At 36.1% G+C, this 26,647-nt stretch overlaps 1 protein-coding gene across 3 annotated transcripts in view; it reads left to right on the top strand.

Annotated features, from left to right (window-relative positions):
- Positions 1-26,647, top strand: part of BABAM2 (BRISC and BRCA1 A complex member 2) — a 420,511-nt gene that overhangs the window by 86,278 nt on the left and 307,586 nt on the right. For 2 of the 3 annotated variants that reach the window (XM_070572970.1, XM_070572969.1), the window contains exon 4: positions 35-129. In XM_070572970.1, coding sequence (XP_070429071.1) covers positions 35-129 — 95 coding nt within the window. Of the gene's footprint in view, positions 1-34; positions 130-9,631; positions 10,318-26,647 lie in introns of those variants that run through there. The other variant, XM_070572971.1, reaches the window with a different exon arrangement.

Here is a 26,647-nt window from a genome sequence, read left to right as displayed (position 1 = left end):
AATAAGAAGGGCCTGATGTTTTCTTTTGTTTCAGGGGATATCATTTTTAATGCCCAATACCCAGAGCTGCCCCCTGATTTTATCTTTGGAGAAGATGCTGAATTCCTGCCAGATCCCTCGGCTCTGCACGTGAGTATTGCAAGTTCATTCGGATGATCTTCATTTGTTGAAAGGAAAATAAAATTAGCTTTTGACAGTTGCTTAACAGATAAAATTGCCAAACATGTGGATTTTTTCCACCCCTTTTTTTTCTGTCCTCTGAAATAAGTACAACACTTTCTGTGCCAAAACAGTTTAAATAAGAGATTTTTTAAAATGCAGTTTTACTTTCAGACTATTTTGACTTAATGAAAGTCTCTAACACATTGGTTAAAATATTTTTACTTCAGCTTAAAGAGACATGTTGAAAACATTTTCTTTGTTTTAACTTCGTATTTCATGCCTGCAATCAATTTTCTAATGTTTACTAACACTTCATCACAGCGCTTGTTAGGGAAGTGTTTCTTGGCTCTTTGAGGCCTTTTTTGTATAGAAGTGAAAGTGGCAAATTTGGACTTGTATTGGCTTTATCTCAGTATTATTATCAGAAAGGTAAAGATCAGATTAAGTGTTCTTTATGAAGCAAGACCAAAAACTTTGTAGTTGAAGTGAAATGTTTCTGGATTTAAAGCAGGGAAAGGGTTGGTGGTACTTGTCAGAGCACATGCGGTTTATATAAAAATTATGTGTTTTGCATGGCTGGTGGAGAAAAACATGTGCCACTTTGTTTAAAAGTTCTGACCAGACAAAATGTCTCTTTTTTTCCCTTCTCAAGTTCAATTTTGCTATGATGCCTAGACTAGAAGAGGTTTTATTGTTGTTCAAAACTAGGTTCTTAGTTTTATTTTTTTGGAAATTTTTTGTCATATTAAAGTTTTGTAATTAAAAGTTTTGATGAATTACTTTGAAATCTTGATCTGTCCCTTTTTTAAAAGGGAGATATTAAACAGGAAGTATTAATTCAAACCTAAAGAATTACCTTAAATTTTAGAACACAGCTGTAAAAAAAACAAAAGTTGGTAAGAGTAGCATAGGTTTTTTGCAAAATTTCTAATAATTACACATACACTGTTACTTGAGTTGATTTTTAAAAAACTTGTAGTTTAAGTCTGGCCCCTTTAGATGCTGTCTGTTCTCTATTCACCCCATATTGGAGCTGAGGGGCTTCCCTGGAGAAAATGAGGCAGAAGTATCCCTACGGACTTTATTAAATCTGCCCAGTGAGGGTGGCACGTGTTAAATACCAAAGATGTATCACAGGCCAAGTGCTCCAGACATTTAAAGAAGGTTGTCAGAAAGGCCTTTGTAGTATAGGTGAGACTGGTACTCATGCTTGAAGAATGGAACAAAAGTCGGGAGCATGGCAGCGAGATTTCAAGTAGGGGAGAGGACATAAACCAATGATGTGTATAATATATTGTAGACGAAGGTACTACTGCCAGGTTTGCTGAAATCTAAGTTAACGTAAAGGAAGGCTAGAAAAGCTTAGCAAGATAAATTGGGATGAGATTGTGGAGTGCATTGAATGCTAGGTTAAGAGCCGTTGAAGGAAATGATAATTGAAGAATCATGTAACAGCAATGTGATCAATATGAGGGATTAAGGAGAGATTGAGGACTCTTGCAAAAATCCAGAGGGGAAAAGAAGGGGCTTTGAGCTAGATGATGCAAGAGGGAACACTATGACGGGTAAGAAGTATACATATGTTTACAGCTGTTTTTGGAATTGTCTTTAAAATTTGCAAGTCATGTCTTCAATATTGGCAAGTAAAGTGAGAGTATAGACTTTAAAAGCTAGAAAGGTTCATCTTATTCCACTTTTCTATTTTAGTATTGAGGAAATTGACCTAGATTTATATAATTGTTTTGGAGTTGATATTATAACTCTACCCTTCTGATATTTAGTCCCTGAGTGAAGTTATCACAAATGTTTTTGAGAAATTAGCTGAAAAAGAAGTGCCCCCAAATCAAAGCATTATATCTGAGAGAAAGATTACAAATCTAGGGGAACCACCTTCTCTTTAGCTGTAGTTAATCTGAGGCCTCAGGCAGGCTACCCAGAGTTTCTTCATGGACCAATGGGCTGGGAAAGCCTAGATAAGCAAGCAGGGTATACCCTCCACTAGCTGGGTGACGTCCACAGAGCCCTGGAGGGTGCCCTTGATGTTCACTGTCATCTGGCTGACACACTAGGACAGAATAAACGACAAGGCCTGATCTTCAGCAGACATTTGCCTGAGCGCAGCATGCCTCTGAAGGACTTTTCACTCAATTGTTAACAGATTCTGGTTTAATTCTTAGATTCACTTTAGACTTTTTCCTCCCTTCTTGAAGTGCTCAGAGCACAGTCACTAATAACCTGATTAGTTTGTATATGGTTCCAAATGAGGGGGGGATTACATATTTCATCACCCGCAGAGTGGAAAACAGAATGCCTAGACTTCTTGAATTTTTCCACTGAAGTACTAATTGTGGAAGGGAATGAATGTGTACCCTTGGAATCTGGGAGTATAGTTCACAGTAGCTCCTATGGCAAGTACGAATTTGCTGGAAGTTTCTGGGTTTTATCTTAAAACTTCATGAAAATTTTACATTTGATATTACAATACCTGTATTTTTTAATATAAAAGTCTATTAAATTGTAAATATCTGAGAAAAAGATGGACTCTCCAATGTGTCCCAGTTTGAGAAATGTAATTTTAAAGAATATATGTGATCTTTTATTTATTCAATTTATTTAAACCTGCTCTTTTCCAAAAAAGGATTTGAAGTAGCTTAAATAAAGGATATACATAGGTTAATAAAAATATGTGAGGTACTCTAATCGGTCAGATCCTAGGTTGCCTCTTTCTTAGCTCAAATTCTTTATTCAGAGAGGTGAGTTCCAAAAAGGACTTTGAGATTCTTAGATGAATGGAAAATATTAGATAGCTACCAGATCTAGAGATAGGTATCTCATTGATACCAGAGAATCATAAAATCAGTGAGTTAGGGTCTCAGTGGTCCTGTGGTTCCCACTGCGGCTATACTTTAGGATAATTTAGGAAGCCTGTTAAAAATACAGATTCCTGGACCCCACCTGGACATACCAAATTAGAGGCTTTAGGAAGTCAAAGAGTCAGTAAATTCCCTGGGTGATTTTTATGTAGTTTGTGAACTGCTATTGGGAACCACTAATTGAATCCTTCTTTTACAGTAATATCTCCAACAGAAGACCATTTAGCATTTAATATTATTTCCAGTGAGGTAGCATTTTTCATTTTGGGGACAGCTCTAATTTTTTTTAATAACAGCTTTATTGAGACATAATTTATATGCCATAAAATTCATCCATTGAAAGTGTGTAATTCAATGGTTTTTAGTATATTCACAGAGTTGTTCAATCGTCACCACAGTCAAATTTAGAACATTGTCCTCACCCCTTCTATTAGCAAATAACCCCAAAACTATTAGCAATCATTTCCCTATTTCCCCACCCCTTCCCATGTCAACTCTAGGCAATAACTAATCTACATTCTGTCTCTATGGATTTGCCTGTTCTGGACATCTCGTATAAATGGAATCATACAATATGTAGTCCTTTGTGACTGACTCCTTTCACTTAGTATTCTGTTTTCAATGTAGTATGTATCACTACTTAATTTTTTTATTACCAAATAATATTCTGTTTTATGCATATATCACATTTTATTTATCCGTTGTCAGTTGATGGACAATTGGGTTGTTTCCATGTTTTGGCTATTATCAATACGGCTGTTGTGTGGACATATTTTTATTTCTTTTGGATATATCCCTAGGAGTGGAATTGCAGTGTCAAATGGTAACGCAAGTTAACTTTTTGAAGAACTCCAAGACTTTTTCCAGAGTGGCTGTACATTTTGCATCCTTACCAGCAGGGTGTGAGTGTTCCAGGTTCTCCACATCCTCACCAACACATGTTAATATCTGTCTTTATATATAGCCATCCTAGTGGATATGAAGTGGTGTCTCATTGTGTTTTTGATTTGTATTTCCCTGATAGCTAATGATGTTTTGTATCTTTTCATGTGCCTATTGGCCCTTTGTATATCTTTTTTGGAGAAATGTCTATTCAAATCCTTTGCCCATTTTTAAATTAGGTTGACTTTTTATTGTTGAGGTGTAAGAGTTCTTTATATATTCTGGGTACAAGTGCTTTATCCAATATATAACTTGCCACAATTTTCCCCCATTCTGTGGATTGTCTTTTCATTTTCCAGGTACTATTCTTTGAAGGGGACAGTTTTACATTTTTATGAAATCCAACTTATATATATTTTCTTTTGTTGCTTGTGTTTCTGGTTTCATATCTAAGAAACCATTGCTTAGTCCAAGGTTTTGAAGATTTACTCTTATCTTTTCCTTGAAGAGTTTTAAAATGTTTGCTCTTTCATTTAGGTCTTTGATCCATTTTGAGTTAGTTTTTGTATATGGTGTGAGGTAGGGGTCTTGCTTTATTGTTTTACAAGCAGAGATCCAGATGGTCCAGCACAATTTATTGGAAAGACTGTTTTTTCCTTATTGAATTGTTTTGGCTTTCTTATTGAAACTCAATTAATTATAAATGTGAGGGTTTATTTTTGGACTCTCAATTTTATTGCCTTGATATATATTTTAAACTTATACCAGTACCACGCTATCTTGATTGCTGTGACTTTGTAATATGATTTGGAATTGGGAAGTATGAGTTTTCCAACTTTGTTCTTCTTTTCCAAGATTGCTTTGACTGTTTTGGGTTCCTCACATTTCTGTATTAGTTTTGGGATCAGCTTGTCAATTTCTGCAAAGAATCCAGCTGGGATTTTCATAGACATTGCATTGAATCTGTAGATCAAGCTAAAAATTATTGCCATCTTAATGATATTAAGTCTTTTCATCCAGGAACATGAAATGTCTTTCTTTTTTTTTTAGTCCTTCTTTAATGTCTTTTAATAATGTTTTGTAATTTTTAGAGTACAAATTTTATACTTCTTTTGTTAAGTTTATTCCTAAGTATTTTATTTTTTTGATGCTGTTCTAAATGGTAGTTCAATTTCATTTTCAGTTGTTTCACAATACAGTTGTTACTGTATAGAAATACAATTGATTCTTGTATATTCATCTCATACCCTACAACCTAACAGCTCTAACTTTTAATGTAAAGTTTTTCTTTCTACTGAGCAAAAACCTCTTTACAGACTTATGTTCTTTATCTTTTTCTACGTTTTTGAAGTAAATCAATTTGTTGCAGAAGCTGGATGATTATGTATTTTGATACTGAGGTGTGATTATAAAATAGTGACGTTACTTTTCTTTTGATCTCATAAACTGAACTTAAATCATTTCCTAACGTAGAGTGGAAGTAGCATTGCAATAAGCTTATAGTATTTCTGGGAGCGATTTTTAAGGTCAGTACTCATAAATTCTAGTAGATTTGTTAAAAATTTGCTCCTTTGCTTTACATTATATATGCTAATAATTAATTAACCAAACCGTTTAAGTCAACATTAATTGAGTGTTATGACTTAGGGCCTACGCAATGGAGATAAAGCCTGAGTTCTACTCTTGATGTGTTTCCTGGCTAGTAGGGGGAGACAGATACATGACTTTATTTAATAGACAGTGTGAGAAGATCACGTAAATACAACATAGTACATAGCAGAGGGAGCAGTTAATTTGGTTTAGGAGTGGTTGTGGCAAGTTTTTTATACACCAATGATGATCACTCAGATAATCTGTGTCTAGAAGTATTTTTCAGGGACACTTAGAAGAGTTGATTCTTGATTTGAGTGGTTGTTATTACTAGAGCTTTTTGCTGTTTGCACTTTTGCTCTGAGCCTCAAATCCTAAGCATTTGCTGATAAAAGACCTGTCCCTGCAATGTAAGTTAATTTGTCAGTGGCTCTACTTTTACTGTATTCTGTCCTATGTATTTGCCATACTGTTTTCATGTGTCATTATGAATAAGGCGTTGACTTATTGGTGCCCTCCTCTACTAAGGAAAAAGCATAAAAATGAACAAAAGACAAATTGAGGAAAATCCTATCCATGGGTATTTATTGACTGCACACATCTGACCAGCACTGTGTTATTTGGAACTGGACCTCAAGGAGGCTAAATTTTAGGGAGACAAAGATACATGAAAAGAAGTATACACAGGTATATAATTAAATGATGGAATAATTGGCACAAAGGAGTGCTAAGGGATAGTTACATAGTGTTTTCACATGCATTATATAGTGTGAGAAGAGAGGATGATCAATAAATTAAGACAGATTCCATTATAATGAAAAGGGAAAATTATTATAGGCTGGAGTTATGGGATTAAAATCAGAAGTTGGAACTTGTGCTGAACCCTATGTGATGGGTATACAATAGGTGTTATTCAATTGCTTCTCTAACCTCCTCTCCTTCCATTCTATTCTTTGCTCACTGCTCTCCAGCCACACTTGCCTCCTGGCTATTCCTTAAGTATTTGAGGACACTCCCACCTTAGGACCTTTTTATTTGCTGTTCACCGTTTTCCTGCACTTCTGCCTGGAACTCTTTCCTCACTTCTCTGAATGGCTTGCCCTCCTTCTGTCTTCAAATGTCATTATATCAGAGAGGCCTTCCCTATACAAAATAGTAATAACACTCTTCCCTTTACTCTCTTATCTTTATCATGCTTTATTTTCTTCATTGCACTTATCATCATTTGATAAACTTTTGGTTACTTATTTGTTTGGTGTCAGTCTCTGCTAGGGTGACCAATTTCCCAGGACTGAGGGGTTTTCTGAGATGTAGTACCTTTGCTGCTAAGATGGGAAAGTCCCAGGCAAACTGGGATAGAAGGTCACCCTGTTTTTTCAGGAAAGAATGGAATTTGTTCTGTTCCCTGCTGTATCCTAAGATCTGGAAGCGTGCCTGGTGTGTAGAGGTGCACAATACGTGTTTGTTAGATGAACAGGTTTCCTTTAAGGTTCTGTATTCCTAAAGGAACTTTTTGGTTTCTGAGACTAGAAGTATGTTTAAGACAAAAATTTCAAAATACAAGAAAAAGATTCAGTTTTAGAGAAATTTGGGGGATAAAAATCAGCTAACACAATCTCTGAAGCAGTGATTTTCAGCCTCACTTTTGCAACACCATGTGGTATGTTCAGCCACCTCAAAGCATATTGTAAAATTCTCCCACCAAAAAGAAATAATGATAATTCATTTTAATTTAAGATAAACTTGCGTAAATGAGGAAGGGTGGATCATAAATTTAAGTGAGGAGAAGATGTTGCAATTATAGCAAGATTGGAAAGCACTGATATCTGACTTCGCAGTTTGAAGAGGTGAAGGTGATTTTGTGTAGGGGACAAGCATCTTCAGAGTAGGAAATAACCTAATGCTACCGCAGATACTGCCCACTGGTTGTATAATTCCTTCACTGACCTTTCTGCTTGTGTAGAATGTAAGTGTAGAAAGAAGTTTTGGACTAACGCCTTGTCACTTCTCCCTTGCTCTTCACTGTGCTACCTACAGAAAGACGTCTTTTGAATGTGCCCTTGCAAAATAGTGCCCATCCCCTGCAGACATGAAGTGTATGCTAAGAATGCACTAAGATGGACTGCGTGGCCCACTATCAAAAAATGTGGTGCTGCTATTCCTAGATACTTCCATGTACAACATATTTTAAAATAGAATGTTCTGTCATTTTTCAAATATCTAATTAATGCCTCATTTGAGACCTATAAAAGACTCATCTTTAGTGCTGAAGCTGAATATAGTGCTCAAGACAGATAAGTAGACAGCCTCGCCGCCTCAGATGATAAGAGCAGGGATAGAGGTATGTGCATGGGGTGCTGTGGGGACATATAAGAGGAACACTTTACCAGATCCATGTACGGTAAGTGTCAGGGACTTAGAAACATTATTTGATTGTTTGTAAATAATTTACATTTTTATGTAACTTATTGAAGAAGAGCATACCTACAGAAGAGGGTACAGATCACAAGAGTATAGCATGGCGAATTTCCAAAAAATAAACACACTAGGTAACCAGCACCTAGATCAAAAAATGGAACATATCCTGTATCCGGAAGACCCATTCATGTCCCCTTGTCTCTCTGTGACCACCTTGCCCAAAAGTAAACAGTATGCTGACTTATATCACCATTATTAATTTTGCCTCTTTTTGATCTTTATACAAATGGAATCAAAATAGTTTGTACTTGTGTGTCTGACTTCTTTCACTCAACGTTTATTTGTGAGCCTCACCCGTGTAGTTTGTTGTTGTTGTATGCTCGTCGCTCATAGTGTTCCATTGTATGAGCATACCACAGTTTATTTTTCCATTCTGCTATTGATCGACGTATAGATTATTTTCAATTTTTTGCTGTTATGAATAGTGCTACTATGAACATTCTTGTACATGTCTCATTGAATACACGTGTGCATTTCCAATGGGTGTATTCTGAAGGGTAGACTTGCTGGGTCACGTGGTATAGAAGATTAAGGAGAGGACTAATAATATATACACATATATAATTTTGAAGGCATGTGTTATGAACAAGGCTTTAAAAGAAGAGTTGTAGAAAAACTGAACATCTTGAAAGTATAAACAAGGTACATTGAAAATGAAACTTGAACAATTTATTAGTCTGAGTTCAATCAGGAGACAGAAACCGTACCAGTAATTTGAATAGGGAAAATTGAATGTAGAGAATTATTAACTACTTAAAGGAGTGAAAGAGAACTATAAAGAGTGCAAGAATAGTAGTTCTAGAGAGCAGCTATTCTAGGGCTGAGGGAGAATACTCAAGAAGGAGCAAACTTGGAAGACCCTTGGCTCACGTCTCCGCATCACCTCCTGAGGCTGAGACTCTGACCTCCTCATTGGAGACGGTGTGGCTGCAGCCCATTGGCTGATGGAGACCCTTCACTTGGGGGTGCTGCAGGCCAGAACTGTGGTGTGGCCTACTGGGTACTGGTAGGCCAAGTCTGGTGAGCAGAAATGGGCTGGGGGCCACTTAAATCGACTGGAAAGCACTACTGGGTCTCCTGCCTGCCTCTGGCGGCTGCACCATGGGAGCAGCTATGAAAAGTACACCAGAACAGGATAAGAAGCTCCTCCCTCTGTTATGCCTTGCACTGTCCCTCCGTCACTTTCTATTGGCAAGCTAAACATTGCACCAACTGGCAAAGGAAAAATGTTTACAGGATTCAGCCCCAGTTTCATAAACAGGACAAAGAAGAGTAGATTTGGGAGATGAGAGGCAATAAATGACTCGCACAACTAGATAATGCCAAACTTATCTTCCAGTTGATTGTTTTCTGCTGTATCTCATCTGTTGTTAAACCTGTCTAATGAGTTCTTAATTATAGGTAACGTATTCTTCAATTTTGTAATTCTATTTGATTCTTTTCTATAAATTCTTTGGTGGATTTATCTTTTCCCCCATAGTTTTCTCCTTTGTCTTACACATGCTAATCATATTCATTTTCAAGTCCCATGAGCCAATTCACATATCTGGAGTATCCTTGAGTCTGTTTGTTTTGCCTGCTTTTTTCTTTGGTTATCAATCATGTGGTTCTGTATTTAATGTTTCTGGTAGTTTTGAATGAATGTCGGACATTCCAGTTAAAAAACTTCAGAGGCTCCAGATGATGCCATTTTCTTCTAGAAAGAGAGTTCGTTGTCCCCTCTCATAGGTAGATAGATGTCAATTGGTCACCTTAATCCAGACAGGGACTGTGCTGAGTTGGGGCTGGTTCATGGCTTTGGTAAGGGTCTGTCTACCTTTGGTTTACTACTGTTCCTCAGGTAGAGCTCTTCAGGATTTTCATCTGAGAGCCTTCAGTGGTCAGTGTTTATATACACTTTTAAGTGCCTTGGCCTATAAAATGTATGAAAATAGAATGCCATGTTATTTAGCAAATATTCAAATACCCAAACAGTGTGAGTCTTTGCCCTGATGGATCCCAAATTCTAAATTTTGTCTTGTAAGACTGCTGATGACTCCACTCTGCTTTTCACAGTAGTTTCTTAATTTTAGCTGCTTGCCCTTGGGCTCCCCAGAATGTCTTGTGGGGAACTGCCTGCATGTTTGAGGTCTCTCAAGCCTCTGCCAAGAGTTCTGATGGCTTTTCTTAGCCCAGCAGCAGCTTTGTGACTGTGCAGAGTCTGAATTCTCAGGCTCCCTGTGGTGCCCGGAATTTGCAGATGTTCCCGAGGCGAAAGCAGAAGTCAGCTCTTCTCCCTGATGTTCTCTCTTATCTGAATTTTCAGGCCCTCCAGGTCTCACTGCTTCAGCAGGTATCAAATGCCTTTAAATAAGTATCTATATTTTATCTGACTTTCTAGTTGTTCTTACTGAGAGTGCTGGTTTGTACAAAGCTACTCCGTCCTACCTGGAAACATAAGTTAATTGTCTTATATTTTGAGAACGTATAATTTTACCCTTTACTTTTAAAGCAAAAGTACAAAAAACTTTAGTGGACCATAAAATACCACTCACCTTGTTGGCAGGAATACACACTTAATAAAGTTTATTAATAATTAGTAAAAATGTTTGATTTTAACAAAAATGTTCAGGAACATTAGTTAATAAAAATTAATAAAATGTTTGAAAACAGTACTTCTTCCTTTTTTATGAAAAACCTAGATTTTAAGTTCCAGTAGATTTTCCTAAGGTAAAAATTAGGGTAAACATTATTTAGAGATGGCATCTCTAGTTCTCTTGAGTTGAATGCAGTTTGGATTCAAAGGATACATCAATCTATGATCCAAGTTAATGTGAAAAAATTACTAGAAATTTCAATATGAAATTGGTTTATGTGCTGATGAATTAAAGACTCTATTTATACTTCTTTTTTTTTGTTTTTAAGATTTTATTTTTCCTTTTTCTTCCCAAAGCCCCCTGGTACATGGTTGTGTATTTTTAGTTGTGGGTCATTCTAGTTGTGGCATGTGGGATGCCGCCTCAACATGGCTTGATGAGCGGTGCCATGTCTGCGCCCAGGATCCGAACCGGCAAAACCCTGGGCCGCCGAAGCGGAGCACGCAAACTTAACCACTCAGACACAGGGCCAGCCCAAGACTCTGTTTATACTTCTACCATTATCTATTTTTACTTATCAGCCATTGGAAACATTTTATGAGGTAGGAAGAGTGTTGATGTTGTTATTCTTTTTAAAATGTACTTCCTAAGGGGAGATAGTGGAAGGCCTCTGGTTTAAAAATGGTGATTTATGATTTCATCTATTTTTCCAAAGGTGTTGCTATTATAACCAATTGTGGATTAAGAAGAGGAATATTGATATATACAAATATGCATACACACATAATTTTGAAGGCGTGTGTTATAAACAAGGTTTTAAAAGCACAGTTGTAGGAAAACAGAACATCTTGAAAGTACAAACAAGGTTCATTTAAAATGTTCACTCTCATAAGACAAATGAAAAAGAGGTAAACCAAGTTATTTTTTAAAATCCAGTGGCAAATACAACATTTAGCAGATGTCAGTTTTGATTTACTTGATTGAATTTGTAAAAATGCTTTTGGGAAAATGAGGTACTGAGTTGAGTGTGAAGCATTTCAGCTCAAGAATTTGCTTATCTAGAGGAATTATTTAATGATTACTTTTGAAGATTATTTATTGTATTGTGTTGGTTGTCTCTGTTTGTCATCCTCTCTTTATCATCTCCTGTCCTCTCCTGCTCTCTCCTCAAAGTGTTGGATTTTTGAATTATGAGAATGTATTTTTATTATTAATAATGTATAAAATACAGGTAAGTACCAAGAAAAACAAATCTACAATCCCGCACAATTTAGAGATGAGTATTATTAACATGTTATTAACACGTTACCCAGTGTTTTTATGTTATCTATGTCACATGTGCATATGTCCTTTACAGTCTCAATAATTTTTTCACTCTATATATTATTGTAAGCATTTCTCCTGTGACATTACAGATTCATCTGAAGTATCTTTTAAAATTGGCTTCTATTATTTTGACCTGTCCCTGTTGGTTAGTGCCTCCCCAGGAAAATACAAGATGTATCTCGAACTTTTTTTCTTTTTCTTTTTAAAATTTTATTTATTTTTTTATTGAGGTAACATTGGCTTATAACATTATATAAATCTCAGGTATACATTGTTCTATTTTGAATTCTGTGTAGAATCCATCATGTTTAACGCCCAAAGACTAATTACCATTCGTCACCATATCGTCAATGTGCTTTATTACCCCTATTTCTTTAAGTTTGTTTCTCATAGAAAACAGCCACTTAAGGCTGTTAACTAAGTGAAGTGGTTACAATTTGTGAATTCTTAATAAGTAATAGTTGGTTATGGTTAATAACTTACTAAAAAAGTCTATTAAGGGGCCGACCCTGTGGCCGAGTGGTTAAGTTTGTGCACTCTGCTGCAGGTGGCCCAGTGTTTCGTTGGTTCATATCCTGGGCGCGGACATGGCACTGCTTATCGAGCCACGCTGAGGCAGCGTCCCACATGCCACAACTAGAAGGACCCACAACGAAGAATATACAACTATGGACTGGAGGGCTTTGGGGAGAAAAAGGAAAAAATAAAAAAAAAATCTTTAAAAAAAGTCTATTAATTCATCATCATACATCTAAAGTCTATGAACAAGGATTCTACCTATGGTTCTCTTAAGAAAATAAGGGTGAAATAAAGGTTTTAGCAAAATAACATCAAAATTGTTTTTGACGAACATATGTACAACATTGAATAGGAGACTGAGAACTCTACCTTTCAAGAGGACTTTGGTTTAATTGGAGCAATAAGATTTAAACATCAAAAGAGAAATATTGTAGCAAATTGCAGTGTGTTGTCACAGCATGTTATACGTTCCTCTGTAGCACTACTCCTTGGTCCAGTAATTGTTTGTTTACATTTTTGTCTTCTCTGCCATTCCAAGAGCACCTTGAAGGTAGAGACTATATCTTATTCATCTTTAATTTGCCTAACACTTATTTGTGGTACAGGTACTTAGTAAGTACACACTTAGGTGTTTTTTAATGAATGAATATGGTAAGTATCACATTAATGGTGTAGGAGTTCTGATGAAGTAGTGATTAGTGAACCTATGCTGATCTGAGGCTTTATGGAGGAGGAAGGATTTTAGCTGGGTCTTCAAGCAGGAGCAGGATTTACAAGATGAACAGAGGGGATGGCACTGTAGGCGCGGAGACAAAGCTACAGGGAATCATCAGAAACCAAGGGTGGCATATTGGAAGCACTGAGCAAACCAGTTTCCTTGGAGGAGAATTTGCATATGCAAATAGTAGAAAGTACAGTTACAGAGGTAGATTGAAGCAAAATTGTGAAGGGTTTAGAATACATAGTTAAAGATTATTTGTTACTAGTTTAGGCTGTGATTTTAAGAAACTACTGCAGCCTTAGGTTTTATTTTGCTTTTTTAAAAATATGGTTTACACAGACATTGAAGCTTTTGTGAGATGTTTATGATCTGAAGAAGGTATTTTTCCCCCTGTGGTATTGAGGATTCCAGAAATTTTTGAAGCCTTTACTTTTTAGCCACCTGATGTTAAGTACACTTCTGGAAATAGTTATGAACTTCATGTGTATACATTAGTTTTCCAGAGGAGTCAGATTTTTATTGTACATTTTAAAAGAAAAATGTGTAGTTGATTGTTGATTATATTCTCTCAGAATCTCTAAATTGATCGCTTCTCATTCTCCACTTCTTTCAAAGGTTGGTCTTACAACTGGCTTACTTTGTGTGCTTTTGCTATACAGGGCCATATGAGAAAAGGGCTATTTATTTTTTAATAAACTTTTAATTTTAGAACTTTTAGATTTATGGAATTATTGCAAAGATAGTACAGGTATCCTTCGGTGTCCGTGGGGGATTGGTTCCAGAATGCCTGCAGATACCAAAATCCCCGGGTGCTCGAGTCTCTTACAAGATGGTGTAATGTTTGCATACAAACTATGCACATCCTTTAGTATGCAGTCATGCGTCGCTTAATGATAGGCGTGTGTTCTGAGAAATGTGTCGTTAGGTGATTTTGTCATTGTGCCAACATCATAGAGTGTATTTACTCAAACCTAGATGGCATAGCCTACTACACACCTGGGCTATATGGTTCTAATCTTATGGAACCACCATTGATTATGCGCTCCGTTGTTGACCAAAACGTTGTTATGCCACTGTACTTTAAATCATCTCTAGATTACTAATAATACCTAATACGATGTAAATGCTATGTAAATAGTTTTTATACTGTATTGTTTAGGGAATAATGACAGAAAAAGTCTGTACATGTTCAATACAGATGAAACCATCACAGGCCTTTCAATCTACAGTTGGTTGAATCCACAGATGCAGAACCGGCAGATACGGAGGGCGAGTTTCCCCTATTGTTAACATCTTACATCGCTATGATACATTTGTGACCATTAATGAATCAATATTGCTACATTATTGTTATTATTATTTTAATAATTATTTTATTGAGGTCATATTGGTTTATAATGTTGTATAATTTCAGGTGTACAATATTATATATCAGTTTCTGTATAGACTGCATCTGTATAGACCAATAGTCCAGTTTTTGTCCGTCACCATACATATGTGCCCCTTTACCCCTTTCGCCCCCCTCCCCCCCCAGTAACCACTAATTTGTTCTCTGTATCCATGTGTTTATCTTCCACATATGAGTGAAATCATACTCTGTTTGTCTTTCTCTTTCTGGCTTATTTTGCTGAACATAATAACCTCAAGGTCCAACCAGGTTGTTGCAATTGGGATGATTTTGTTTTTTTTATGGTTGAGTAGTATTCCATTGTGTATCTGTATACCACATCTTCTTTATCCATTCATCAGTTGATGGCCACTTGGGTTGCTTCTATGTCTTGGCTGTTGTGAATAATGCTGCAGTAAACAAAGGGATGCATAGATCTCTTTGTATATATTGTTGATTTCATGTTCTTTGAATAGCAGTGGGATAGCTGGATTGTATGGTATTCCTATTTTTAATTATTATTATTATTTTCTTTGCTAGGGAAGATACGCCCTGAGCTAATATCTGTTGCCAATCTTCCTCTTTTTGTATGTGAGCCACTACGACAGCATGGTCTCTGACAGACGAATGGTTTGGGTCCACGCCTGGGAACTGAACCCAGGCTGCTGGAGCCGAGTACACTGAACTTAAGCACTAGGCCACTGGGGCTAGCCTTCTGTTTTTAATTTTGTGAGAAATCTCCATACTGTTTTCCATAGTGACTGCATCAGTTTGCATTCCCACCACTAGTGTATGAGGGTTCCCTTTTCTCCACATCCTCTCCAACTTTTGTTATTTTTTGTCTTGTTAATTATAGCCATTTTGACAGGTGTAAGGTGATATCTCATTGTAGTTTTGATTTGCATTTCCCTAATAATTACTTATGTTGAACATCTTTTCATGTGCCTGTTGGCCGTCTGTATATCTCCTTTGGAAAAATGTCTGTTCATATCCTCTGCCATTTTTTGATCAGGTTTGTTTTCGTTGTTGTTGAGTTGTGTGAGTTCTTATAATTTTGGAAATTAACCCCTTGTCAGATATATGATTTGCAAATATTTTCTCCCAGTTGGTGAGTTGTCTTTTTGTTTTCTTCCTGGTTTCCTTTGCCTTGCAGAAGCTCTGTAGTCTGATGTAGTCCCATTTGTTTATTTTTCCTTTTGTTTCCCTTGCCTGAATAGACATGGTATTCGAAAAGATGCTGCTAAGACTGATGTCAAAGAGTGTACTGCCTATATTTTCTTCTAGAAGTTTTATGGTTTCAGGTTTTACCTTCAAGTCTTTAATCCATTTTCAGTTAGTTAATTTTTGTGTATGGTGTAAGGTAATGGTCTACTTTCATTCGTTTGCACATGGCTGTCCAGTTTTCTCAACACCATTTATTGAAGAGACTTCCCTTTCTCCATTGTATGTTCTTAGCTCCTTTGTCAAAGATTAGCTGTCCATAGAGGTGTGGTTTTATTTCTGGGCTTTCGATTCTGTTCCATTGATCTGTGTTTCTGTTTTTGTGCCAGTACCATGCTGTTTTGATTACTATAGCTTTGTAGTATATTCTGAAATCAGGGATTGTGATGCTTCCAGCTTTGTTCTTATTTCTCAGGATTGTGTTGGCTATTCACGGTGTTTTGTTGTTCCACATAAATTTTAGGATTCTTTGTTCTATTTCTGTAAAGAATGTCATTGGGATTCTGATTGGGATTGCATTGAATCTGTAGATTGCTTTAGGTAATATGGACATTTAAACTATATGTGTTCTTCCAATCCATGAGCATGAAATATCCTTCCATTTCTTTAGGACTTCTTGTATTTCTTTCAATAATGTCTTGTAGTTTTCATTGTATAAATCTTCAACCTCCTTGGTTAAATTTATTCCTAGAATTTTATTCTTTTTGTTCTGATTGTAAATGGGTTTTTATTCTTGTCTTTTCTTTCTGCTAGTTTGTTATTGGTGTATAGAAATGCAACTGATTTTTGTATGTTCATTTTGTACCCCACAACTTTGTGTAGTGGTTAATTATTTCTAATAGTTTTCTGGTGAATTCTTCAGGGTTTTCTATATATAGAATCATGTCATCCACAAGCAGTGAGTATTTTACTTCTTTTCCAATTTGGATGCCTTTTGTTTCTTCTCACCTAATTGCTCTGGCCAAAATCTCCAGTACTGTTTTGAATAGGAGTAGTGAGAGTAGTAGGCACTCTTGTCTTGTTTGTGTTGTCAGAGGGATGGCTTTCAGTTTTTCACCTTTAAGTATGATGTTGGCTGTGGGTTTGCCATATATGGCCTTTGTTATGTTGAGGTACTTTCCTTCTATACCCATTTTATTGAGAGTTTTCATCATAAATGGATGTTGGATTTTGTCAAATGCTTTCTCTGCATCTATTGAGATTATCATGTAATTTTTATTCCTCATTTTGTTAATGTGGTGTATGACATTGATTGATATGTGGATGTTGAAGCATACCTGTGTCCCTGGTATAAATCCCACTTGATTGTGGTGTATGATCTTTTTAATGTATTGCTGTAGTCGGTTTGCCAATATTTTGTTGAGGATCTTTGCATCTATATTCATCAGCGATATTGGCCTGTAATTTTTCTTCTTTGTGTTATCCTTGTCTTGTTTTGGTATCAGTGTAATGTTGGCCTCATAGAATGAGTTAGGAAGCCTTGTGTCTTCTTCAACTTTTTGGGATAGTTTGAGAAGGATAGGTATTAAATCTTTGAATGTTTGGTAGAATTCTCCGGAGAAGCCATCTGGTCCTGGACTTTTATTTTTTTTTTTAGAGGTTTTTGGTTATTGTTTCAGTCTCTTTACTTGTTATTTGTCTGTTCAGATTCTATATTTCTTCTTAATGAAGTTTCGGGAGGTTTAGTAAGTCTGAGAATTTATCCATTTTTTATAGGTTATCCAATTTGTTGGCATATAGTTTTTCATGATATTCTCTTATAATCCTTTGTATTTTTGTGGTATCTATTGTAATTTCTCTTCTTTTGTTTCTAATTGTATTTATTTGAGCCTTCTCTCTTTTTTTCTCAGTGAGTCTGGCTAAAGGTTTGTCAATTTTGTTTATCTTCTCAAAGAACCAGCGCTTAGTTTCATTCATCTTTTCTACTATTTTTTAGGGCTCTATTTCATTTATTCTGCTCTGACTTAGTACTTCCCTCCTTCTGCTGACTTTGGGCTTGGTTTGTTCTTCTTTTTCTATTTCTGTTAGGTGTAGTTTTAGATTACTTACTTGAGGTTTTCCTTGGTTGTTGAGGTACACTTGTATTGCCATATATTTCCCTCTTAGTACCACTTTTGCTGCATCCCATAAGAGTTGGTATGTTGTGTTTTCATTTTCATTTGTCTTCAGATATTTTTTGATTTCTCCTTTGATTTCATTGATCCAGTGGTTGTTCAGGAGCATGTTGTTTAGTGTCCACATATCTGTGACTTCTGTAGCCTTTTCCTTGTAGTTGATTTCTAGTTTCATAGCATTGTGGTCAGAAAAGATGCTTGATATGATTTCAATCTTCTTAAATTCATTGAGGCTTCCCTTGTTTCCCGACATATGGTCTGTCTTTGAGAATGTTCCATGTGCACTTGAGAAGAATGTATATTCTGCTGTTTTTGGATAGAATGTTCTATGTATATCTATTAAGTCCATCTGGTCTAGTACTTCATTTAAGGCCACTATTTCCTTGTTGACTTTCTGTCTGGATGATCTGTATTTTGATGTAAGTGGGGTATTGAGGTCCCCTACTATGATTGTGTTGCTCTCAGTTTCTCCCTTTAGGTCTGTTAATAGTTGCTTTATATACTTTGGTGCTCCTGTTTTAGGTTCATAGATATTCATAAGTGTTATGTCGTCTTGGTGGAATCTCCCTTTTATCATTATATACTGCCCCTCTTTGTCTCTCATTGTCTTTTTTATCTTAAAGTCTGCTTTGTCTGATATAAGTATGGCAACACCTGCTTTCTTTTGCTTGCCATTTGCTTGGAGTATCATCTTGCATCTCTTCACTCTGAGCCTATGTTTGTCTTTAGAGCTGAGATATGTTTCCTGGAGGCAGCATAATGTTGGGTCTTGTTTTTTAATCCATCCAACCACTCTGTATCTTTTGATTGGAGAATTCAATCTATTTACATTTAGAGTGATTATTGATGTATGAAGGCTTAATACTGCCATTTTATCTCTTGTTTTCTGGTTGTTCTATATTTCCATTGTTTCTTTCCCTTTGTATTTCTGATTGCCATTTCAGTTTGGTGGTTTTCTGTGCTGGTTTTCTCTTTATTTATGATTTCTGGCTCTGCTCTGGTTTTTTGTTTAGTGGTTACCATGAGGTTTGTGTAAAAGATCTCGTAGATGAGGTAGTCCATTTTCTGATAGACTTTTATGTCCATTAGCCTAAGCAAGTTCCATCTCTTTCCTCTTCCCGTTCTGAGTCACAAATTATTCTTTTTTGTCTTGTGAGTTTGTGACTAAATTGAAATGTTTATAGTTATTTTTGATATTTTCCTTCCCTTTATCTGTTATGTTATCGTTAAGTCTTTACTAACCTATTGCGACATAGAGCTGCAATTTTCTGATTCTGTCTATCTCCTTGCTCAAGGTTTTGTAAACTTTTGCTTTTTTGTTTCAGATGAGAGGGCTCCATTCAATGTTTCTTGTAAGGCAGGCCTAGTGGCGATGACCTCCCTTAGCTTTTGTTTATCTGGGAAAGCTTTTATATCTCCATTGTATCTGAAGGATAGTTTCACTGAATAGAGCATTCTTGGCTGGAAGTTTTTGTCATTCAGTGTTTTGAATATATTATTCCATTCTCTCCCAGCATGTAAGGTTTCTGCTGAGAAATCCATTGAAAGTCTGATATAGGGGTTCCTTTGTAGGTTATTTTCTTCTCCCTTGCTGCCCTTAATATTTTTTCTTTGTCATTAACTTTTGCTAGGTTCAATATGATATGCCTTGGAGAAGTCTTTTTGCGTTGCTTTTCCTAATTGAGTCTGATACTCCTCAAAGACTTTTTCGTTTTTTAAAAATCTTAGTTCTCTCTCCTCTTCCACCTGAAGCATTTCTAGATTTCTAGCCTCTAGGCTACTTATTCTCTCCTCCATAAGGTCAGCTCTATTTTTTATGTTTTCTAGATTATTTTTTATCTCATTGATTGTGTTCTTCATATCCAGAATTTTCATATAGTTTTTTTTAAGGGCTTCAGTCTTTGGTGAAGTATTCCTTCTGCTCAATAATTTTATTCCTGATCTAATTGAACTATCTGAGTTTTCTTGTAACTCATTGAGTTTCTTTATGATAACTATTTTGAATTCTCTGTCATTTAGATTGTAAATTTCTGTGACTTCAGGATTGGTTTCATTTTGTGTCATTTTCCTTCTGTTCTGAAGCGTTACTGTAGTTCTTCATGGTGTTTGATAAATTGACCCTTTTGCTGGCATGGTTGTGGTAGTATCAGGTCACAGATTCCACCTGCCCTTGCTGGGAGGTGGGTCAGGAGCTGTGTTTTCTGATCTGCCCCACCTGCTGGATATTGTGCTGGTAAGGCTGCTCTTTGTGTGCATGGGCTGGCTTCAGCTGCTTGGGCAATCCCATAGGCATGCACAGGTGCACAGGTGGGGCCTGTGTGCTCCACTGGGGGCTTTACTCTCATGCAGGTGGGGCTGCCATGTTCAGCAGGGGACCTGCTGAGCTGCTGCACCTTCACTTGGTGGGAGGGGCTCCTTCACGGGGGCTGAGCTGCTGCCACTCAGTGGGGAGTATTCCCACTGTTGGGGCTGCTGTGGCATGGTGGGTGCTCCCATGGGTTGGGCTACCACTCCAAAAGTGTTTGTGTGCAGGCTGGGCTGCTCCCACCTCCTCTTACAGATGTGCTGGCTGCTGTGTGAGGACTCATGACCTGGATTGCTGCCACTGGGGAGGGGTTTGCTCACCTAGTTCCACTGCTTCCCCAGAATCCAGTTCACCCACCTTCAGATGTATGGCTGCATGGATCTCTCAGTCATCCTCTTGTGCTGTGTAGGGAATCCTCTGTTGGTTAATGAATGTCTGTTTAGTTGTAACTTAGAGGGGAGAGACAAAGGGAACAACTCAGTCCACCATGATGGTGACATCACTCTTCCTAATACATTATTGTGTATTAACTAAAATCCATACTTTATTCAGATTTCCTTAGTTTTTCCCTAATGTCCTTTTTCTGTCCAGGATCTCATCCAAGATACCACATTATATTTAGTCCTCTTGTCTGTTTAGGCACCTGTAAGTTGTGACACTTTCTCAGACTTTCCTTGTTTTTGATGATCTTGACAGTTTTGAGGAGTACTAGTCAGGTATTTTATAGAACATCCCTCAATTGGGATTTCTCTATTGTTTTTTCTCATTATTAGACTGTGGTCATGGGCTTTTGGTAGGAAGACTTCAGAAGTAAAGTGCAATTTTCATCACTATATATAAGGGTACATTTGTGCTATCAATTTGATTTACCACTGTTGATATTAACCTTGATCACTTGGCTTGAGGGATTGTTTGTCAGGTTTCTCTGCTGTAAAGTTACTCTTTCTTCTCTCTTTGCATACTGTCCTCTTTGGAAGGGGATCACTGTGTACAGCCCTTGCTTAAGGAGTGGAGAGTTATGCTCTACCTCTTTTTTTTTTTTCTTTTTTTTTTTTTTGGTGAGGAAGATTTGCCTTGAGCTAACATCCATTTCCCATCTTTCTCTCTCTCTCTTTTTCCCTTTTTTTTGCTTGAGGAAGATTATCCCTGAGCCAACATCTGTGCTGATTTTCCTCTATTTTTTTGTATGTTGGATGTCTCCACAGCATGGCTGATGAGTAGAGCAGGTCTGTGCCTGGGATCCAAACCTGCAAGCCTGGGTCACTGAAGCAGAGCACAAACCTTTAACCACTCAGCCATGGGGCCGGCCCCCATCCTCCACCTCTTTGAAGGCGAAGTATCTACATAAATTATTTGGAATTCTTCTGCATGGATGATTTGTCTGTTCTCCCCCATTATTTATTTATTCAGTCATTTATTTTTGTAAGTATTGACTTACTATCTTTTTTACACTTTGGGTTACAATCCAATACTATAGTATTTATTTTTTTGCTCAAATTGGCCATTGCAAACTCTTAAGTGGGTTCCGGTATCCCTTTGCTATGCTCCCACCTTTGTAATTTTTTTGTTTTTTGGAGCATTTTCTTACTTTATGGCACTACAAGATGCTTTAGGCTCATCTTATGTATTTCCTGCTCTTGTCCTAGAATCAGCCATTTCTCCAAGAAGCCCTGGTTCTTTTTTTATTGAGGAAGGGTATTAGCAACCAAGATCTGAGTGCTAAATGTGTTTGTTGCTACCGAGCTATCATTGCTTTCAGGTCCTCTCAGGTAACAGAGCAAGGAAACATACATATCTAGAAATACTTGTATATATTAACCATTTGTAGCTGCATTAAGGAAAACATGAGTTTAAACTGATGTCTCCAATTCTAATCTACTACCACGTGGATCATTCTAGCCTCCCAAAAGGGTTATTTTAAGGTCTCATTTGTGTATGTTCTTTTCTCTGCCCTTTTGTAATATTATTCCTATCTGCTTGTTTGTTGGTTAATCCCTTCTAGAAACTGCATTGAGTCTGTACTATATTTAAACCTTTGTACTAGGTGTTAGGGATACAAAGATGAATGATTGATTGGTGTAGTCATGGTTCCTTCAATACATGTTTATCGAATACCTCTAATGTTAGGCACTGTGTTCAGTAGTGGAGAAAATCTGGACACAGATAACTATGATATAAGGCAGAATGTAATTGTGATATAAGGTTGACAAGAAAAGTAACAACAAAATTCAGATGAAGGAGAAATACCTCAGGAAGGGAAGTCACATGATGAATTGTAGGAGTTAGGACCTGATAGCATTCAAGAGAGGGAAACCTAACCAAACTGGCTTAAGTAAAAAGAGAATTTATTGGTTCACATGACAGAGAAGACCAGGGGTAAAGGTAGCTTCAGGCGTGACTGTTTTTAGGGCTTAAACAATGTCATCAGGACTTTGCTCTGCCTTCTGCTCTGCTGGCATTGTTCTCAGGCCCTTCATAGCATCTCCCAATACCTCTAGGCCAACATCACAACACCAGAAGAAGAAAAGGTCTGACGTCAGGAACAAAAGTCTTAGAATGGGGACTTGTTAGGCTTGATGAGCCTCACTTGAGTCATCATATCCAAGAACATTATTGCTCTGGGGGATAGAATGTGCTGGTTAGCTTAGCTTTGTGCATGTGCTCCATCCCTTTCACAGGTGTTGGTTTTGTGATTATTAGTTGACCTATACATTTTTCTTTTGTGAGCTTGTCTATATATTTCTTATATTTTACAATAAAAATTTTTTTAAAGAACTGAATATATTCAGCATACAAAAATTAATCAGCATAATTCCTCAGATTCAGGAAGTCCAGTTAATCCTAAGCAGGTATATATATAAAGAAATCCACTTCTAGACATATCATGGCAAAATTACAGAAAATCAAGGACAATGAGAAAAATCTGAAAACAGACAGAAAACAAAAGTGCAACTATTAGGCTGTTAGTTGACTTCTTATAGCAACAAGGGAAGATAGAAGACAGTTGAATCATATCTTTAATATAATGAAAGAATACAGTGACAATTTAAAATTTTGTATCTAGTAAAAATAGCCTTCAAGAATTTAAGTGAAGTAAATACATTTTCAAGTAAACAAAAACAGAGAGTTCATCATCAGCAAACCTTTATAATTCTTCAGGGAGAAGGAAAAAATCTCTGTTAGAAGGTTAGAGATGCAGAAAGGAATGAAGAGCAACAAAATTTACTAAAGGGGGATAGCAGTAAAGAGGGTATAAAATTGTAAATCATCCAGAGGGTATTTTAACTAGAATTGTTTTATACATTTTGATGGGTGTTGGGATTTATGTTCCCAATGCACGTCATTTGGGCAAATATTAAAATTAAGTGACTTTTTCTTGGTCTTTACTGATTTGGCAGTAGGGAAGTGGGTGACTATAGGTTGAAAAAATAAAATGGCATTAAAGCTTGGCTTTGTGAGTGGATAACTTCCTGTTGACCATGTCTGCCATCCTTCTTTCTACTCTTATATTCTTCTTTTGCTTTGTGTAATACTGTGGTCCTTTCCTGGGGATGACTGGAGATATACTGAGCCTGAGTCCAAGCTCCCAAAGATTCTAATTTAGTTATTAGTCTAGGGTAGAGCCGCTGTATCAGTGGTTTTAGAAAGCCTTTTCTAGTGTACGACAAGGGCTTGAGAACTACAGGTGCTGAAAACGAGTATGGGTGAGACAGATCTGAATTCTAGTCTCAGCTTTATTAATTACTAGGTGGATTATGCTGGCCAGGATACTTAGCATCTCTGCATTTATTTATTGATAAAACTGCTAAAATTAGTACCCATCTGACAAGGCTGTTGTGAGAAATAAAGAAAGTAACATTTGAATGGGAAAATGGAAATAAAACTGGAGGTACAGAAGCCAAAATGACCAAGGGCAACATGTAATTATAACTATAGAGGGCTTAGCAAATGTTGATGTTTTCAAAGAAGTCCTCTGGTTTCCCTTTATAATTCAAAGCAGCTTATTCTGACTTTTGAGCTTATTCAAATCCTCATAGAAGTGAGGCTTGGTGCTTACTGGAAGTCTTTGGGTTTGGGATTATTTTGCTGTACTTGGGTTATCTGTGCAGAAATGGGCAGATTAAAAAGGGAAAAAAATCTTATAAATTTTGAACCTGGTTCTAATGTATGCTTTCTCCAACATTTTTTAAAAGCAAAAGAACCTTAGCCATTTAAAAACATTTTTCAGAGAAATTATCTGCATCCGGCTGAGAATTTTATGCCAAACTGCAGCCCCCACACAAGCTTTGGAGAGCCAAGATATTTAAACCTGCAAAGTAAAGTGCCAGCTCAACCCTTATACTGGTCTGATGTAATCATTTAACCACAGAACGGTTTGTAGCCTTGAGTTGACAGTGACTCAGTAAACCTTGTATACATTTAAAAAATATTTTTAAGTTATTGAGATTATGAAAATACCATCGAAGCATAATATTATTATAAGCAAAACATTCAACACATTTAATATAGTTTCTTGAATATGTTTCAAGAAAATTTATAAAGAAGCCAGATTGAAAAGTAAAAAGTCTGGATTATTATGGATTTTTTGAAGGAAGTGGTAACTGATTACTTATAGTGTGTAAAATAGTCTACCAGAGATCATCAGTCACATTTTTAAATCATCAGTCACATTTTTAAATCAGAGGAGTCCTTTAAGAGATTTGAAAAAGTTAATTGGTAAGAATAGTGATTAATACAACAATTACATACGATTTGTGTATTTAAAGGATTTATTTATTTTTTAAATTTGGAGATGTTTGCAAGGTTCGTATGAACTTCACATCAGTCAGCCTCTATGGAAATTATTTAAAAATTGCCAGATTTGTTTCAATGTAGTTTGATTTAATGAAAACTAATTTATTATATTAAAAGTGTAAGTTAACCATTTGTTTTACTTTCTACCCCTACCTAGGTATTACTCCTAAACCCAAATTCACGAAATGCACTCATTAAATTAAAAGCATTTGAGTCAGGAAAAGGTGAAATAACTATATCAAATGTTTGAATTTGTATGTTTGAATTGATACATGAATAGAACTGAATATTTTGGGATTAGCTATAGATTTATGTTATAAATGAATCTTTTTTAGTTCATATTGAATAAAATCGGTAGCCTTAATGTGTTACTGAATCAGTAAATCTGTAATAGTAATTTTCAAAGTTTTAAGACTGAAAATAAACATTGGAATACTATCCATTAACTTAATGACTTTAACTTCCTGAAGAGAGACTAGGAGGTATTGCTTACTTTTTGTTAGTACTTTTTGGACATTTTTGTTTATAACTATTAAAATTGTGATGTAAAATTTTGTGGTATTTTAAAACATGCCTTGTGAGAATTTTTATTTTCTAAGAAAATAATGCAATATAAGATGTTTGTAACATTTAAGATAAAGGATTAATGAACTTTTTGAAAATTGAGAAACTCTTTTAGCCAGATTAACAATTTAAGATTAGTTTTATGATATAAATTCTTTAACTTTTAGCATCATTTCATGACTATAAATTGGTAACTGTCCAGTTTTAGAAATCAAAGAAATTCTTATAGTTTTTAGAAATCAAATAATTTTTAGAAATCAAAGCCAAACAAATTTTTTTATAACTATAGAATTGCCTTATTTTTAAGAACTTTGTATTATGGAGAATTTCAAACATATACAAAGTAGAAAGTATTATATCATGAATCCTCAGGGTTCTATCACCCAGCTGCCATAATTGTCAACTTATAGTCAATCTTGTTTCATCTGTACCCCATCCACTTACTCCCTAGGATATTATTTTGAAGCAAATCCTATACATTATGTCATTTATTCTGTAAGTATTTTGGTATGTTACTAAAAAAGATAAATCTTTTTAAAAGCATAACCAAAATACCATTATCTTGTCCAAAAAAATTAACAGTAATTCTCTCGCATCATCAAATAACCAGTCAGTGTTCAAATTTAAAATTGTCCGAGTCAAAAGCTATGCATTGTGATTAATTATGTCTTTTAAGTCTCTTTTAACTTTTAAGTTTTCTTCATCTCCCCCCCACCATTTGTAATTTATAGTTAAAGAAGCAGGGCCATTTGTCCTATAAAATTACCACGGAGTGAATTTTGCTGATTGTATTCCCATGGCATTGTTTAGCATGTTTCTTTGTTCCTCTGCATTTCCTATAAATTGGTGGGTGGATATATGTCCCAGATTTAGTGCACCTTCAACCACCTGGTACACAGTCACAAACCAAAAATAGCCCCTACCCCTCAAAAAAAAGAGGTTCTGAATTTTGTGATGATAGCTGTCTTAGGAACTGTGTGCTTTATGTATATGTGAGATACAGAGGCATCTTTAGTTTTTATTTAGATAATTCTGTATAGTGCATGGCTGAAGATTAGAATTTACAATGACACTGGTTATAGCCATCTGAGACAAATGTATGTATAGTAAGTAAAAAGAACTACCAAAAGCAACA

The sequence above is a fragment of the Equus przewalskii genome, chromosome 14 (assembly GCF_037783145.1).
Source record: "Equus przewalskii isolate Varuska chromosome 14, EquPr2, whole genome shotgun sequence".
Classification (NCBI taxonomy): domain Eukaryota; kingdom Metazoa; phylum Chordata; class Mammalia; order Perissodactyla; family Equidae; genus Equus; species Equus przewalskii.
The sequence above is the reverse complement of the archived record's forward strand: the minus strand, read 5'-3'. Positions and strand labels throughout refer to the sequence as shown.